Raw genomic sequence first — 15810 nt, 5'->3', positions numbered from 1 at the left:
AAGGAAATAAATACATTTTATTTCTTACTCCTACTTCAGCTCTTAGGCTTACTCCCGGTGAATCAAAATGCCATCAATCATGGCATTTTGATTCACCGAGAGTAAGTCTAAGAGCTGAAGTAGGAGTAAGAAATAAAGGCTGGTCTACAATACATGGAGTAAGTGGAGTAAGGAGTAGGAGTAAGAAATAAAATGGATTTATTTCCTTACTCTTACTCCTTACTCCAGCTTACTCCAGCTTACTCCATGTATTGTAGACCAGCCTTAAAATGGATTTATTTCCTTACTCCTACTCCTTACTCCAGCTTACTCCATGTATTGTAGACCAGCCTTTAGATTGTACGTCCAATACATCCTTAATACATCGGGCTGGAAATCACAGCGAGTCTCCGCGCGCGGTTATCGAAGAGGGAGAGAAAAAAGGAGAAAGAACCGTACTCGGGGAGTTTCCATTGTTTTGAATTAACGGAGAAATCTCCTGAACTCGCGCGCAACTTTTTCCCATCCTCGACCGCGCGCGCGTCCCGAAAAATCGCAATCGCGCATGTCGCGGCCGCTTATCGCGGCCCCGCGACGCAATCGCCTGACACTTCTAACCTCAACCCAGCGTTCGCCGAGCGAGCTCCGCGCGCTCGCCGCGGACTCTCCGTCCGTTTCTCTCGCCCTCCGGCGACTCGCGGTCCCGAGAACACGCGCGATTTCAGCCCCGGTGGACGAGATCGACGAGAGCCCGGGCCGCTAAAGGCTCCCCCGAGACACGAGCAGTCATTTCACGCGCGTTTATTTACCAGGAATGTCAGCCTCTCGGCACACCGCGCGTTTCTCCAACGTCCAGCGGAGACGGAGACTCGCGTCGCACGGCGGGCGCGACCGTCGCGGGGAAAAACGGGGGACACCGAGGCCGCGACACATCGTGTCGCGCGGAGAAGAACCGTACGTCGTCCGCTCGGCTCTCCTCTCCTAACCTCTCGATCCGAAATTCATAGCGCCCCCACGTAAAACGACGTCGACGGGCGAAGTCGCGAGAGGGGTTGCGATACACGCGGCGCGCGTCGTGTGTGCTGGCTGGCACGACGATCGACACGTCGGGGGGGAGAAAAAAGACGAGGAGAAGGAGGCGGAAGAAGCGAGAGAAAAGGTGGCGGAGGAGAGAAGGATCGCGGGTTTAACGATCCCGGGACGGTCGGGCTCTCGTCGCGGCGCCGCCGAGTCGCGCGCGACTCCCACGGACAGCGACTCCTCGCCGCCCGGGCTCCTCGCTCTCGGCTCTTTACGGACTTTTTCAAAATGGCAGCGGCTACGGACGAGCTGAGTAAGTACTCCCGAGAGAAAAGAAACGGGGGGGCGAGAGATAAGGACCGAGCCGTTCGACGGCGCGACGCAATCGACGGCCGGGTCGCGGGTCACGTCGCCCGCCCCGGACGGGGACGAGGACGGGGCTGGGCGCCGGGTCGGCGCGACCGAACCCCGATTGTCACGGGGAGAGACGGCCGGGAACGACTCCGGCGAGAAGGCACCCGCGGCTTTCCGCTCTCCCCGCCGCCCCCCCCGGGCACGTGTCCGCGGCCTGTCAAATCTCGCATCCTGGTTTAAATCCCGTTGACGCCGCGCCGACCCGACGGCGCGTGATGTCAGCGTTTCTCCGCGATGACCTCACGTCCGCTCGACGCTCGACCACGTCGCCGAAATGAATATGGATCGATGGGTCGCGCGTCCCGTCCCAGTTCAGATCCTCGTGGGCGTTGCGGATTTAACGGGGACGATTAAAAATCCTCTCCCCCCCCCGTCCCCGCTGCGATCGTCCCCGTAGGGACGGAGACGCGATGTCGCTCGCGCCCTTCATCCCTCTTTGTGCCCCTTGCAGTCCTGCTCGAGCGGGTGTTCCTGCGTCTGGGCTCCGCCGAGACGGACGAGCAGCTGCAGGCGTCGGTCTGCAAGTTCCTGCCACCCGTGCTGCTCAAGCTGTCCAGCGCGCAGGAAGGCGTCAGGAAGAAGGTGATGGAGCTGCTGATTCATATAAACAAGAGGATAAAGAGCAGGCCCCAAGTGCAGCTGCCCGTCGAGGCTCTGCTCCTGCAGTACCAGGACCCGTCCGCCAGTTCATTCGTGATCGTACGTTGCCCGCGCGGATGTGTCGCTCGTCACGAGCCGCGAGATACGGAGGGGAGGATCGTAACGTGTGTTCCTATGATTGCAGAACTTTACGATAATATACATAAAGCTTGGGTACCCCCGCATGGAGATGAACAAGCAGGCGGAATTGGTGCCGAGCGTACTGAATGCCATCGAGGGCAAGCCGCTGTCGCATCAAGACAGGTTCGCTCGTCAACTTCGTTTGATCCTCAAATTAAATCGATCGCACTCGCGCTTTTACACCTTTAAGGGCTCGAGAACTATTTCGATATCTGTATCGCCATTGTCAAGTGTCGGATTACGATATACCGTGTTTCAGTTTGATGCTGATCATAATGCCGGCACTGGGACATATCAACATACCAGCGGACCCCGACAAACGGGCGTCTCTCTTGGGTTTGCAAGACAAACCTTACGTGGCGAAGCAGCTCATCAATTTCATGCTCGACATACTATTGTTGCCGTATGGGTGAGAGATATATATACGCTGTACAATTCGTTATTGCTTTTCGACATCCACTTAATCTCTGACACGCTGCGACGCGCGTGTGTGCCGTCAGATCCGTGGGACAAACGGAAAGTCAACAGTCGGGTCAGGCCATCGATTGGTCCCAGTTCACCGTGCCGCCGGGCCTAAGCGACTACGCGTTCAAGAGGGTGATAGGCGAGAGTCCGCCCACGGCCGAGCAACTCGAGCAGATCAAGCTGGGCATCGTTAAGTTCCTCGCCGGTGGATTTTTCCCGGACACGGATATCCTGATACACCTCATCGTGGCGGCCGCGGACACCAGATTCAGCATCGCTAATATGGCGGATCTGGAGCTGAAGAAGATGGCCAGGTGCGTGCGAGCCGTTGAGCCTCGTGTCCACGATTCAAGAACTGCGTCCAGGTTCTAGTTCCAAGAAAATGTGCAACGAATCGACCTGCACCTTTTATGGAAAAGCTGCAAGTTGATTGGCTACGCATTTCTTGGGACCAGAACTTGGACACAGTTCTTGGATCGTGGACACAGGGCTTTAGAATTTGTCTGGCGTAGGTCAGTGCTGCAATTTCCGCTGTATTTATCTGTTTAGCGCACTGGACTGGTCCTCGATGCAACTAGCAGCGCCGCTTTACACGTTATTCCTGGGTACCGACGCACTGGCCGCGCAGAAGGACATGAAGCCTGAAATGAAACGGCTACCCGCGAGCACTCGAATTCGCCTCAAGCTATTGCAGTATCTTTGTCGGGTGACTAAAGCGGGATTCATCATACCGCCGTGTATCCAAGTATGTAGAGTTTAACTGAGGAAAGAAAAGCGACTGGTCACGGTGTTGCATATTAAAATTGTCATTTCTGCTCCTCAGGTCATTTTCGATTCGCTCTATGGAAAAAATACGAATGCAAAGTTAAAATCATTAGCACTGCAATTCACGTCAAACATCGTCCAGCAGTAAGTGTTTCGCAATTCGTTCGCTAATAAGCCTCTCTTTTATCTCTCATTGCCGCTTATTGGTAGAATTTTAATTCTCGGTTATTTCTAAGGAAAATGTCGATTGAATCTTTTATTCGCACGCACATAGTTGACAGTACATTGGTGATTTAGCATATTTCTTTATATGCGCGATGTAACTCATTGGTTAGAGTACACATTTTGGCTACATAATGATTCATATTTAATTAAACAACAATTTTTCAAGCTGCAGCCTCGTACCGTTAACCCGCGTCGCCGGAGTCATCTTGAACGGCATGATAAAGTTGATCTCCGAAGGCGATGACGTGCACAAGCCGATGGCGTACACGGTCATTGGGCAACTTGGTCAAAGGATACCGTCTCTGATAAACAAAGACTTGAGTTTGTTGCACAATCTATTTGACACGCTTGTTTCTGTAAGTATCCGGCTCCTTTGCAAATACGGCAATAAAATTGTCATTAGATTGCCGAAATCACGTCTACATTAAGGCCGGTATTCATAGTCGGATCTTCTATTCAAGACCGTCTTGAATTTATCTAAAGATGCTGCATGGAGCATTTCATTGGCTACGGAGTATCTAAAGATGATCTTAAGACGGTCTTGAACATAAAATCTGACTACGAATACCGGCCTAAGTGTTTTATTAATATTTAAGACGGACGGCGAGTTACGACGTACGGTAAGGGACGCCTTGATTTGCGTAACGTCTGCGTTCGTGCTGAATAAGGAGGACGAGAACAATATAGCTCTGATGAACGCTCTGCTGTCGGTACACATTGAGTCGCCGGAATCCAGCGTAAGGCATGTATATGAACCATTGTAAATTGTACCCACGTTACATTAATCTCGATGTATATCCTAACCGTGTACATGACGTGTATTACTTTGCGAATAGATTTGTGGCAATGCATTATGCCGCAACCGTGTTTCCACCTGATGACGCACCATCTCGGTATCTCTTGTTATTAGCGTGTGGTGACAACAAACACGAGATAAGTACGGAGGCCATGAAGGCGCTTTACGGCGTTGCGCACAAAAATGAGGACAATCAACAAATCAGCAGCAAGATATTGTTGCCCGAATTTGTCAAGTTAGTAAGTTACATTTATCCGAAGATGCAGTCGAGAATGCCTGCCGCGAGTAGCGGCAGAAACACGGACAAGCAAGCACTCCCGTATAGTAGTGCCACGTTTTCCGAAGTAAGTCTCCAGGTGGAAGCCGGATCTGTGTGTGTGTGTGTCGCGAGAATATTGTTACCATTGTAATTTGCATTGTTGCAGATCATTTCTTACTGTCGCGTCTGCCTCGCCAGAAGTGCTAATATTCCGACGCGAAACGAGCCGCTACAGCATCCTTGCGAACATACTCCTCTGATTGGCCGTTACTTGGAAAAATTATACAAGGACCAACCGGAGATATTAAATAATTATCTCGATATGATCTTACTGTCGAGTCATTCTTCCGCAGGTAAAAAATAACCACGAATAAGAACCAACTGTATATAAGAACCATTGTGCCAAGTTAAATGTGTTTTATCGGCGCAGATCAAATTTCCTTGAACGCATTATTGGAAGTGCTCGGGTCCGTTCCGCATTACATGATAAAATCGTACGAGAAGGAGCTGCTGTGGCTCTGCTCCTTGCTCGCCTCCACCAAGCAAGAGGTGCGACAACTAGCCGCGAGGGTGTACGCTGCTATCACCGGTTATTTTCCGAAGAATGAGTTCGAGAAACATGTCTCGAGTATCATGAACGTTATGAGTAGAAAAACCTTGGAAGCGCAGCACGGTGCATTAATGGCACTGACTTATATGATGGAGAGAAATTTAATACAACAACGAAATGGAAACGTGGAAGATTTGTGCAATTGGACGACTTACAGCGATATTGTGAAAGCAATCGGTATGCATTTATATATACATATATATCAAATTATATCGCATTGTGTAAGTACGTTTAATGTATTTGAAATTTACTATGTTTATTACTCAGGTGCGTATCTTCGCGATAACGCGATACTATTAATGGACGCAGCGATTCAGGCTGTTGGCATCCTGGGTAGAACGTATCCTCTACCTTTACCAGCAGAGGGCGATGACGTGCTGAACAAGAAAGCAATAGTAGAAACGCTCTTTTCTGTCTTGTCTAATGCTAAATTGAATACCAAGGTTTGGCTCTCGAATATTTTAATATTTGTTGCTACGATACGATATGTAGACCTACGGCTTTTTCTTTAGATAAAGGAGAAAGCTGCGCTTTCATTGGGACACCTGTGTGTTGGCGAGTGCTTTCCGCACACCACGGATATCGCTAACAAAATTATAGCAACGGTGAAAGAGGTGCGTAAATCCGCTTTTATACCCGATAGGCTTTACACGTTTATGCACGTAATGACGATGTATGATATTCAACAGACAAAGGATATCGAAATCCATTTAATTCTGGGGGAAGCTTTGGTTTGCTGCGTTCAAGCGCAAGCTTCTCCGGAAGCAAGGGATGCCTGGACGACTTTACCCACCGAACATATTGTCCCGTATAGTAAGGAAAGTGACGAATTATTAATACACGTGTTGAATGAATTATTTAATATATACCAAGTGCCTCATCCGAACTTACGACAGGTATTTATATGGCGTATTTTAAACGAGGGGTGAGAAGTAGTTCTCGGTTTATCAATAGCATCATGTGTTTCTTTAAAGGCAGTATGTGTATGGTTATTCGCGCTACTGAAGCACAACGTTCAACGAGAGTGCATTAAGGAAAGGTTGGCCATGATTCATCATGCATTTATAGACTTTCTTTCAGATGACAGTGGTAAGAAATATAAATTGTTGATCGTATCAATGAATTTTGTCATCTCTGAGCGGAGAAAGTGAGATTTGATCTTTCGATCTCGTGTCGCAGATATAGTGCAAGATATTGCTTCGAAAGGCCTTAGTCTGGTGCACATAAACAGCAAGCAAGAAGAACGCGAGGCTTTAGTGTCCAAGATATTAGATCAGTTTACGCAGGGTCGCAGAACGGTGCAGCAAGTTACCGCCGAGACCAAATTATTCGAAGAAGGTCAATTAGGGAAAAGCCCATCTGGGTAAGATTAAAGTATACAATTATTTTCGCGTTAGCTCACAGTTTAAGGTGAAAATACCTGAATCGATTAGACGATTATTGAAAATTACGCTACGTTGATAAAAACGAAAAGATATTGGACACTGAACGAAGTAATGCAACTTTTCAGCGGTAATCTATCGACGTACCGAGAAATCTGTTCCCTCGCGACGGAGTTACAGAAGCCCGAGCTCGTGTATTATTTCATGCACTTGGCAAATCATAATGCGATATGGACATCCAAAAAGGGAGCCGCGTTCGGTTTCGCGGCAATCGCCAATATCGCGAGGGACGAACTGAATAAATATCTACCCAACATTATACCGCGATTATACAGGTATCAGTTCGACCCGACGCCGAAGATCCAGCAGAGCATGACCAGCATTTGGCGGGCCGTCGTTCCGTCCACGACGAAAGCTGTTAGTAATATTATTCTTTAGTTAACAACATCCTGAAATGTACATAACGTTGTAAGCATAAACATTTGTTTTTCATATACCGCCATAGATCGAACAGTATCATAAAGAAATATTGACTGATGTAACTGATAATCTAACGAATAACGAGTGGAGGGTACGTATCAGTTGTTGTAATGCTCTCGCAGATCTTTTAAGGACAAATGTTCAATTCGACTTCGCCGAATGCGGCCCGGAGCTCTGGAAGAAACTGTTTCGCGTAATGGACGATATTCACGAGGGCACGCGGTTAGCCGCGACCAACTCCACTAAGATACTTAGTAAGGTGAGATACACGAGTTTCTTACGGTCGTCTGCGGTTTAGACATTCAACATCGCTATGCTAATCCTGCAGGTTTGTATACGTCATTGCGATTCGTCGCACGGTAATGCCGGAAAAGAAGTTATTCAGGCAATATTGCCTGTGCTGCTCGACATTGGCATTGTTCATCAAGTGGATGCGGTGAGAGCTATATCGCTGCAAACGGTGTCGCAGCTCGTATCGACGGCCGGCGTTCTGTTAAAGCCGTCGCTCGTCAATCTGATACCGTCGTTATTGGAGACGATCGGTGAATCGGAGAATCCTAAACTATCGTATTTGAGTAACGTGTGCGGCGCGACTACGGAAACTCAGGAAGTTATCGACAATCTTAGAGCGAATGTTGCCAAAGGTCATTACGCGTCGGACACGATAACGAAGGTACTTTTATTCTCATGAATGATTTTAAAAGCGAACTCGATCGAGCGCGACTTGATGAACTTTATTTTTAAATGCTTTCCTGCAGTGTATCCAGTATGTCGATGCTGACGTATTGAAGGATTTAATGCCAAAAGTAATAGATTTAATCAAGTGCAGCATAGGATTTGGGACAAGAATCGCTTGTTCGCATTTCGTGATTCTTCTCAGCACGCATCTCAAAATAGAGTTGCAGCCTTACAGCGGTTAGTAACCATGTCAATTTCACGGGAACGCGAAATCTTTTTACTCTACGAGAGGGGAGTTACATTATTTTTGATAATTTTTTTACAACAAACTAACCATGCCGTTTTATTCAGCTAAGGTACTGTCTGCCTTGCTCAATGGTTTGTTGGATCGTAATGCTGCCGTGAGAAAAAACAATGCGGTTAGCATTGGACACATAGTCGGCTCGGCTAAAGATTCTAGTTTGGATAAATTATTTAATACCTTGAACACGTGGTATTTGGAACGCGAAGGTACATCCCGGTGTCTAACAATAGCGTTGTATACTTTTGTTGTGACGTCGTATAATTGCGTTTTATAAAAAACAAATGTAAATTACAGATGATACGATAAGATTAGCGATCGGACAGACTTTGCAGTCTGTAAATAATTATAATCAGGAGAAATTGAAGAATTATCAAAAAATAGTCATTCCTCTTGCCTTCTTTGCGATGCACGCGGAAAAGGTACCAGGTATGTATATTCCTGTCTTAAAAATTCGCTACAGTATGCGTTTTAATTTCGTGTATTTTCTTACGCACTGTTATTTATCAGGAAACGAAAGTACGGTCGAATTATGGACTGATTTTTGGAACGAAATAACGCCCGGAACTGAAGCAGGAATTGCGCAAAATCTGCGAGCAATAACCGGCATTTTACATACGGCTTTGGAGTCAGCGTCGTGGACTACTAAAGTACAAGCGGCGAACGCAGTTCATACCGTTGCCTTAAAATCAGGTCATAATATTGATGCAGAGGCCAGGAATACTTTATTGAAGATACTGACTAATGGTCTGCGCGGTAGAACGTGGAATGGAAAGGAACGTCTACTGAACGCTCTCGCTATGCTAGCATGCAATAGCAAGTATGTCAGATGTCGATTTGAAACTTTTATAAATGACTTAATTAATGCTCGTTAAAACTAATGCCTCGCATCTTAATTGCAGAGAAGCCTTAAATGCAGATACTGCGTTGTTAGATATAGTCGTAGTAACACTACATAGGGAAAGCAAGAAAGAGAACGCGGAGTATCGTCGGCACGCATTACAAGCGTTTGCTATGGTCTTACATGAACTTGATATTGATAGGTTTACGGAAACATATGAAATTGTACAGGAAATATTGATTAAGGTAAGATACCGTCGGCAGCGATATCGTAAAGAGATATTGGCGAGTAATATCTGCACGCTTTATATACAGGTATCTGATAAAAATAACGACGATGAAGAGGACACTGCGGAAGAGAGTAGGAAGAGAAAGGAAAACAATATAAAGTTGCAAGAAACGGTTTACGAGGTGCTTGGGAAAGCATGGCCTTCCACCAAAGAGACCCAAGGTTAACAAACTTGACGAATTTTACCCAGTGAAAAAATACCAATATGCGTTTTCGCGACATTCTAAATATCTTAATAAATTAACTCGATTGCAGATAAATATTGCATAGAATTTGTGACTCACTGTCAAAAAGTACTGCCAAATAGTACGAGATCTGTCCAAGTCGCTATCTTGACGGCATTAAATCTCTTCGTGGATAGACTTGTCTTATTAAAAATAAGTAAACCGGAGATGCCGTTAAAAGACAAGAAACTAATAGATCAAATAGGTGATAGTCTCAACAAAATATTATTATATTGTATAAGTAAGTATCATGTATTATGCGATTGAGTACACTAATCCTATATTTAACACTATAATGCTTCATTAAAATAATTTAAGCACTTGGTGTTTTTGTGCTCGTATCACTTTAAACATACTTTGTTTCTTCGCAGATATCTCGAAGTTCACCAAAATTAGAAAAGAAGCATTAAATATCGTTCTTTCGTTAGCAAGAAAAATGCGCGAGACGAACAATGATGAGCAACTCGATAAGATGACTCGCCTTTTGAAGGAACTTCTGCCCGATCTAGCAAAGGATAACCAACCAGAAATACGGACCAGAGTAATTGATATTAAAGAAATGCTTAAAATTTAATCGACGCATACATTGCACTTGGTACCTCGGATCGCGTTTATCTTTCGCACACGTCGAAGCATGTTGCGTACTGTCGTTGATGCTGGCGCTCTCGGAGTGACGATAACAAAAGATCGATAGTTATGGTTGCGTGTTTATTTAATAATATGTTAAATGTAGATGTGTGCCTAATATAGTATTATACTCCTTAATAAAATGTCATTTAAAATAACTCGTTCGTAAATTTCTTGCGCCCTTGTGTATCGTATCATAGAATGGATCTCGATCAAGTAAAAAGATCAGACAAAACCAGATTAAAAATATAATGGGAACATTTTGAGTTATTTTTATCACAATGTACTTTTGCTATGTTAGAAACGAAAGTCAATTTTCCTCAAAATTACGGATATTAGAAGTAAGTTATTTTGATAACGGAACGACACGTGCAATGACGATGGTTTTGTCTCCAACACTTATTCGAATCCTCGTTCGAATCACTTGAATAAGTAAAATAGAAACACGGAACGGATGCTTCATTTCGCACAAGTAGCAAATAACACCAAAATGTAAGACACTTACCTCACGATTTCTCTGCCGTTGCCCGATGCCTCCTTGGCCTCCTCCTCCTCTTAGATTTCCTCGTTACACTTGCACAACACTCACTCGCGAAAATCATCGATCGCGCGAAATTTCGGGCACTCCCGTACGCGATGTGAAATACCGCGAAACGCACGAAATATTATTAACAAATATCGCGTGACTTTCTGTCGTGCAAATTACTCAAACTAACAACTTGCATTTTTGATTCGGAAGAATAGGATAATGGATAAATCACTTTTGAATTGGCGATGTAAAACTCAACGCGAGCATCGGAAGCAACGGTTTACACTCATATCTTACAATTAGACGAGTTGATCTCTTGAAATCTACGTTGATAAAAGCCGCCGCTTGAACGTGCCAATCAGTTTTCATTACAAGTTATAATATTTAGTCAACTTATACAACACTCACTCGCGAAAATCATCGAACGCGCGAAATTTCGGGCACTCCCGTACGCGATGTAAAATACCGCGAAACGCACGAAATATTATTAATAAATATCGCGAACAAACGTTACTTATTCATAATAAGCGTGTACAAATCAATAGCGTTTTATCCGCACATTCGTCGCGATCGCGTCTTGGAAACCGATAACGCGAAAGTAATACGACGCACGGAACGACTCTCGACACGGCCTGCCGGCACGACGTTCGGCGAGCGAGTGATCGCGCGGTGACCTTCAGGTAAACGTTGGCCCGCGTAACGTCGTACGATACCGCGCCGAGAAAAACAACAAAAAAAGTTGAGAGTTCGTTGTACCGCTTACGAAATGGAAAATTCCGTACTTAATATAATATTTTACATTACTTTGTTCCGCGGCTGTTACTACGTTTTGTGTATCATTATGCGGGCTTATTGGTACCGATTAAATAAACGATTAATTCTGTTCAATCGAGAAAATGTATCGGAACAAAAATCATTGTTACTTAAATTCTAACTACTAATTGTAAGATTAGAGATTTTACCTCAATAGTTGATGCATACAAATGTATATTACTAAATTACAAATCTTCATTTGTTATGAGCAAAAATTATCGAATTATTTACTTTAATAATAACATAAATCGGTGCTAAATACTCGATTGGAAATGGCACTGCGCACGCTATTTGGTCTTAATTTATATTTATTCATTATCTTCTTCACACATTAAGATTTTTCTCATGTGAAGAAGACGTAATCTGACGTTGACACTCTGTCAAAATGCACACGATCTCTGCACTGACAGCTACTCGCAGTAGAAAGCCAAGCGAGAAAATCAGCATCGCGGAACGGCTTCAATAATTAAATCTCTTAAATACCTTTTTAAAAAGAAAAATAGTTGTCGTATCTCATCAGAAGAATGAGAATTTCTTTCATTCTCCGTCACTCAATTGGATATTTAACTTGAACTTCTTTTTTTTATAATAGTTCCTAACTTTCTTTAAGTATATTTTTGCACAACTGCCAAAGTTCGCATGCGAGCTGAAGCACGACATGATTTTAAGAGAGAAGCGAAGCATATCGCACTTCGAGAAAACCAATCGGCATCGCGGAAAAGAGGCCTCAACTGTACGATATTAACCCTTTGCACTCCTACGTCGAGTGTGACTCGATATCAGTCTTTATCTCAGGAGCTCCTTTGTCGAGTCTCACTCGACATTTTTTCAAGTCCAAACCAATAGATGAAATATAATACGGAGTGCAAAGGGTTAACAACGTTTCGAGGCATCCATAGTCAAGACTTGTCAGAACAAGACGTCTTGTTCTGACACGACTCAACTTGTTATTCACAAATTTAATATTTATACAAAATGACGTCAATTTTTTAATCGATCATTCTGACCATCACTATTTTTTAATACGGACACATGTACTTTCTGATTTATGACCTTAAGGTGGTTGGTTGCTTAATTAAAAATGAATTCAAATTTATAGAAAATATATGTAAAAAATGATAAAAATGTTATAAAAATAAGTGCAAATAATTTTACAGATATCGTAATACTTTGCTATGTTGACCATGTGCAATAGTATAACTTTAATAATTAATTATTCGACAACCATGCAGACAATCGTCTTAAACTTTTGCATGGAGGACAGATTCCCATAGACGAATATTTTCTATAAATTTGAATTTATTTTTATCATCTTCATTTCAGCAACCATCCTCCTTAAAGATATATTGTCATGTGTGATAGTATGTTTCGACTTTTTTTCCGTGTAACTAAGCGTATCCAAATTAATTTTTATCCCATTTGATAAGGGCCTGTTACAATACCTCCGGTAAATACAGAACAACTAATATTAAAGCAGGATAAGAATCGCGAATAATATACATACCATTCGGATATCAGCTCATCATATTTATTCTAATTTTTTTAACAATATCGATGCTCCAGCGCCGCGCTTCGTCTTGAGACTTGCCGTTAACGGTTTCAATTTGGATAGTAACATATCTTTAACGTCCTCACATTCGTTTTCTATAAGAAGAATTAGTAAGAAGCAAGATCTATTGAATTCCGTCCACTTTTCTAACACTTCTGGCGTCAAGTGCGATATTAATATTTCCCCAAATGTAGATTCGTTCTTCTTTACCAGCTCCTTGTCATTCTGAATAAGTTTCTTCAACATTACGTGTAGTCCAGGGTGCTCAACCACATTAAACTCGCTGTCATTCTCCTTGATTTTTGCCTCTATGTCGGTGAGAAACTTTGCAATCGACTCGAACGCGGAATTTAGTTTCTCCCCCGATCCGACTTTCAATATCGCCAGCGTAGTCATAGCTATGCCGCCGTTGGATAACCACGTAGCTGTGTCCGCGATTACAGCGTCGAAAAGCGGGCCGCGGATTGCCTCGAGGAGTTCCCCTTCCCTAACATCGGCTAGTTTCTTGCTCCAAGAATTGTCATCACCCTGGCGTAAATATTCCACGACGTCCGGCGAGAAGTAAAGCGGCTTTCTTCTGGCCACAAGATACGATAGAACGTGCTTCCCATACTCGTTGAGCGCGATATTAACTAGATCCTCTTGCAGCTCGGACAATATTATTTTCTGCACGAGCACGGTATCGTCCACGGAATCGAAGAGCGCCAATAGCAGCATGTGACCATATTTGGACGCGCAAATCGCCTTTACGTTTCCCTTGAGGGCCTTCATAATAAATTTTCTATCCTTGCTATTGCCGTGCCACATACATTGCGTAGCGACTCTCGTTCCCATCTTCGTCTGGCATAACGTTATAATGTAAGATCGCAGCGTAACTATTAACTCGCTCCTATCTTCCGTCGAACACGCGCAGAGGAATTCCCACAGAACCGTCTGCAGCAGGGTGGAATTGACGAGGCCCTTGTTCAAGATTCTAATTACATTTGCTTTCACGGCGGATAGCGTGGCCAGCTTCATGTCCGTCGCAACTTTGTATACGTCCGACAGCGACTTAACGCTGTTGTCCTTTTCCAGTTTATACATGTCCCCATAAAACTCTTGCTTGAAACGTATCTTGTCGAGTTTCGTGCACCAGGTGCAGTACGCAAGTTCCACGAGAGAGGCCGATACGCTGTGACTCATTAGTTTCACGATGTTGCCGCAAAATCCAGAGATAACCGCGGACCTGATTTCTTGCGAGCCGTACTTCAGTATGGCTTTTACGCAGTTCTTTGCGTACTTGGACTGCAACATCTCCACAACGAGCGGCTTTGTCTCGCGAAATATCGCCTGCCGAGTGTGCTCGTCGCAATACTTGATCATACATTGAACCACTCTGGACATGTCGTGCGCAAATATCACCTTGCCGTAATGATTTTCCAGCATGCCGTGCAACGTCCGGGTCAGCGTTACACGATCGGTGGACTTGCAGTCGGATCTACGCAACTTCTCGCCGATCCGCTTGGCCTGAACGATCTTGTCGAACACCACATCGTCGTTCAATCTCTTAGCTTTGCGCTTCTGCCTCAGCTCTTTCTTCTCCTTTTTCAGCTTGACCCAATCGGTTTTCTCGCTGGTCTCCTTCCCCGATTTGTCCTCTTTGGATTTCTGTCCCAACTTTTTCCCCTCCCTCTTCCGCTTGAGCAGGTCTATCTTCTTAATCGTGGAACTATTCTTCGCCGCTTTCAAATTCGTTCCCTTGGCGTTCGCCTTCGCCAGAGACGGCTTTGCGGCTTTACCTAGAAAACGTTTCATTCTTACGCCATTCTTACACATTTTCTTACACCTACGACCGTGCCCGAACCACAGCTTCCCCCTCTCGTTCGTACCTGCAGGTTTATTGTCCAGGGATTTCTCGAATCTCACTTTCTTCCTCTTCTTGTTGTCCCCTGCGCCCGCAGTGTCCTCCGCTCTTGCGTCACCAGCCTCCAAACTCGTCGCCGATCGCTTCATCCTGGAATCGATCTGTCCGCGACAAACAACACGTTAGATGCGAAAGGCAAGCCCGAAATCTTCATATTATACCCTCCATTTCCCCCGTGACAGTCCACCCATTAAAGGAAAAAAACCGAAAACACCTCGCGGAGAAATTAATTTTTATTTTTGCCTCCACTGGGTCAATTCTGTATCTCACGCTGTAGCGAAAACGCTAAAAGTTGGTAGCTTCGTCTCTTTCTAGCCATCTCCTTGGAAAGAGACAGAGCCGCCCACTTTTAGCATCTTCGCTGCAGACGGTGCTATTTTTCCTGCTGGATCACTTGGGATTTACTGAATTACTAAGGAATCCCGAGTGCCGAATGGTGCAACGATAATAATTTATTAGATTGCAAGCAATCCAGCAGGAAAAATGACCCCCCCAGGCGTACAGTGACTCGACCTAACCTCAATCTAACCTCAAACGTAAGTCCAACAGTCTCGGACCTGCGAGAAAGCCCTCGTATCCGTCACTCGGCAGTTTCTCAACGAAACGAACGTTCCGACAGCGAACAGGCCTCAAGGTTCGCGATCGCACACGTTTAACCGAGATCGAACCGCGAATCGCTACAGTTCATCGTCTCGCCACGTGAACCCGAAGGACCCGAAGTACCTCCTTACCGCGCGATCCCGCGCCACGGCCATTGGTCGAGCCGGGGCGGTCGAGCGTCTCGTTTCTCCTCGATAGATCTCGATACCTCGCGAGAGTCGCTTCTCGATTACAGGCGACCGCGTTATCGCGGGCCAGTCGCGAAATATATGCGTTACGTCC

The 15810-nt window shown here is 44.9% G+C and overlaps 3 protein-coding genes across 6 annotated transcripts in view; 1 reads left to right on the top strand and 2 right to left on the bottom strand.

The window, feature by feature from the left end:
* The window catches only part of LOC105560800 (glycogen debranching enzyme), a 15675-nt gene extending 14711 nt beyond the window's left edge, over window positions 1–964 (bottom strand). The window contains exon 1 of the mRNA XM_012010231.1: window positions 789–964. The gene's annotated coding sequence lies outside the window, so the exon portion shown is untranslated. The remainder of the gene's footprint in view (window positions 1–788) is intronic.
* Window positions 965–1055: 91 nt separating this feature from the next.
* LOC105560801 (proteasome-associated protein ECM29 homolog) lies at window positions 1056–10292 on the top strand. Its single transcript, XM_012010234.1, has 28 exons — window positions 1056–1312; window positions 1865–2112; window positions 2198–2316; window positions 2453–2602; window positions 2694–2972; window positions 3208–3403; window positions 3482–3567; window positions 3815–4004; window positions 4245–4390; window positions 4485–4788; window positions 4870–5056; window positions 5134–5490; window positions 5581–5756; window positions 5826–5927; window positions 6003–6209; window positions 6288–6402; window positions 6493–6676; window positions 6824–7112; window positions 7201–7434; window positions 7504–7848; window positions 7934–8090; window positions 8205–8363; window positions 8452–8583; window positions 8665–8974; window positions 9057–9240; window positions 9310–9445; window positions 9539–9748; window positions 9879–10292. Exons 1-28 carry the CDS (start codon window positions 1288–1290, stop codon window positions 10079–10081), a joined length of 5430 nt encoding a protein of 1809 aa, XP_011865624.1. The 5' UTR covers window positions 1056–1287; the 3' UTR covers window positions 10082–10292.
* Window positions 10293–12982: 2690 nt separating this feature from the next.
* Window positions 12983–15799, bottom strand: LOC105560799 (pumilio domain-containing protein KIAA0020 homolog). 4 transcript variants are annotated; one of them, XM_012010227.1, is made up of 3 exons: window positions 15660–15799; window positions 14894–15029; window positions 12983–14803 (listed from the first exon to the last, which is right to left on the bottom strand). In XM_012010227.1, the coding sequence occupies exons 1-3, from the start codon at window positions 15681–15683 to the stop codon at window positions 13005–13007; spliced, it is 1959 nt and encodes a 652-aa protein (XP_011865617.1). In that variant the 5' UTR covers window positions 15684–15799; the 3' UTR covers window positions 12983–13004. The 4 variants fall into 4 exon arrangements, with proteins under 4 accessions (XP_011865617.1, XP_011865615.1, XP_011865614.1 ...); XM_012010225.1 differs by lacking the exon at window positions 15660–15799 and adding an exon at window positions 15447–15653; XM_012010224.1 differs by lacking the exon at window positions 15660–15799 and adding an exon at window positions 15458–15653.
* Between the last annotated feature and the right edge of the window lie 11 nt (window positions 15800–15810).

The sequence above is a fragment of the Vollenhovia emeryi genome, unplaced genomic scaffold (genome assembly GCF_000949405.1).
Source record: "Vollenhovia emeryi isolate VEMERY1.0 unplaced genomic scaffold, V.emery_V1.0 DF939221.1, whole genome shotgun sequence".
Lineage (NCBI taxonomy): Eukaryota > Metazoa > Arthropoda > Insecta > Hymenoptera > Formicidae > Vollenhovia > Vollenhovia emeryi.
This window is presented reverse-complemented; position numbering and strand designations above follow the sequence as displayed.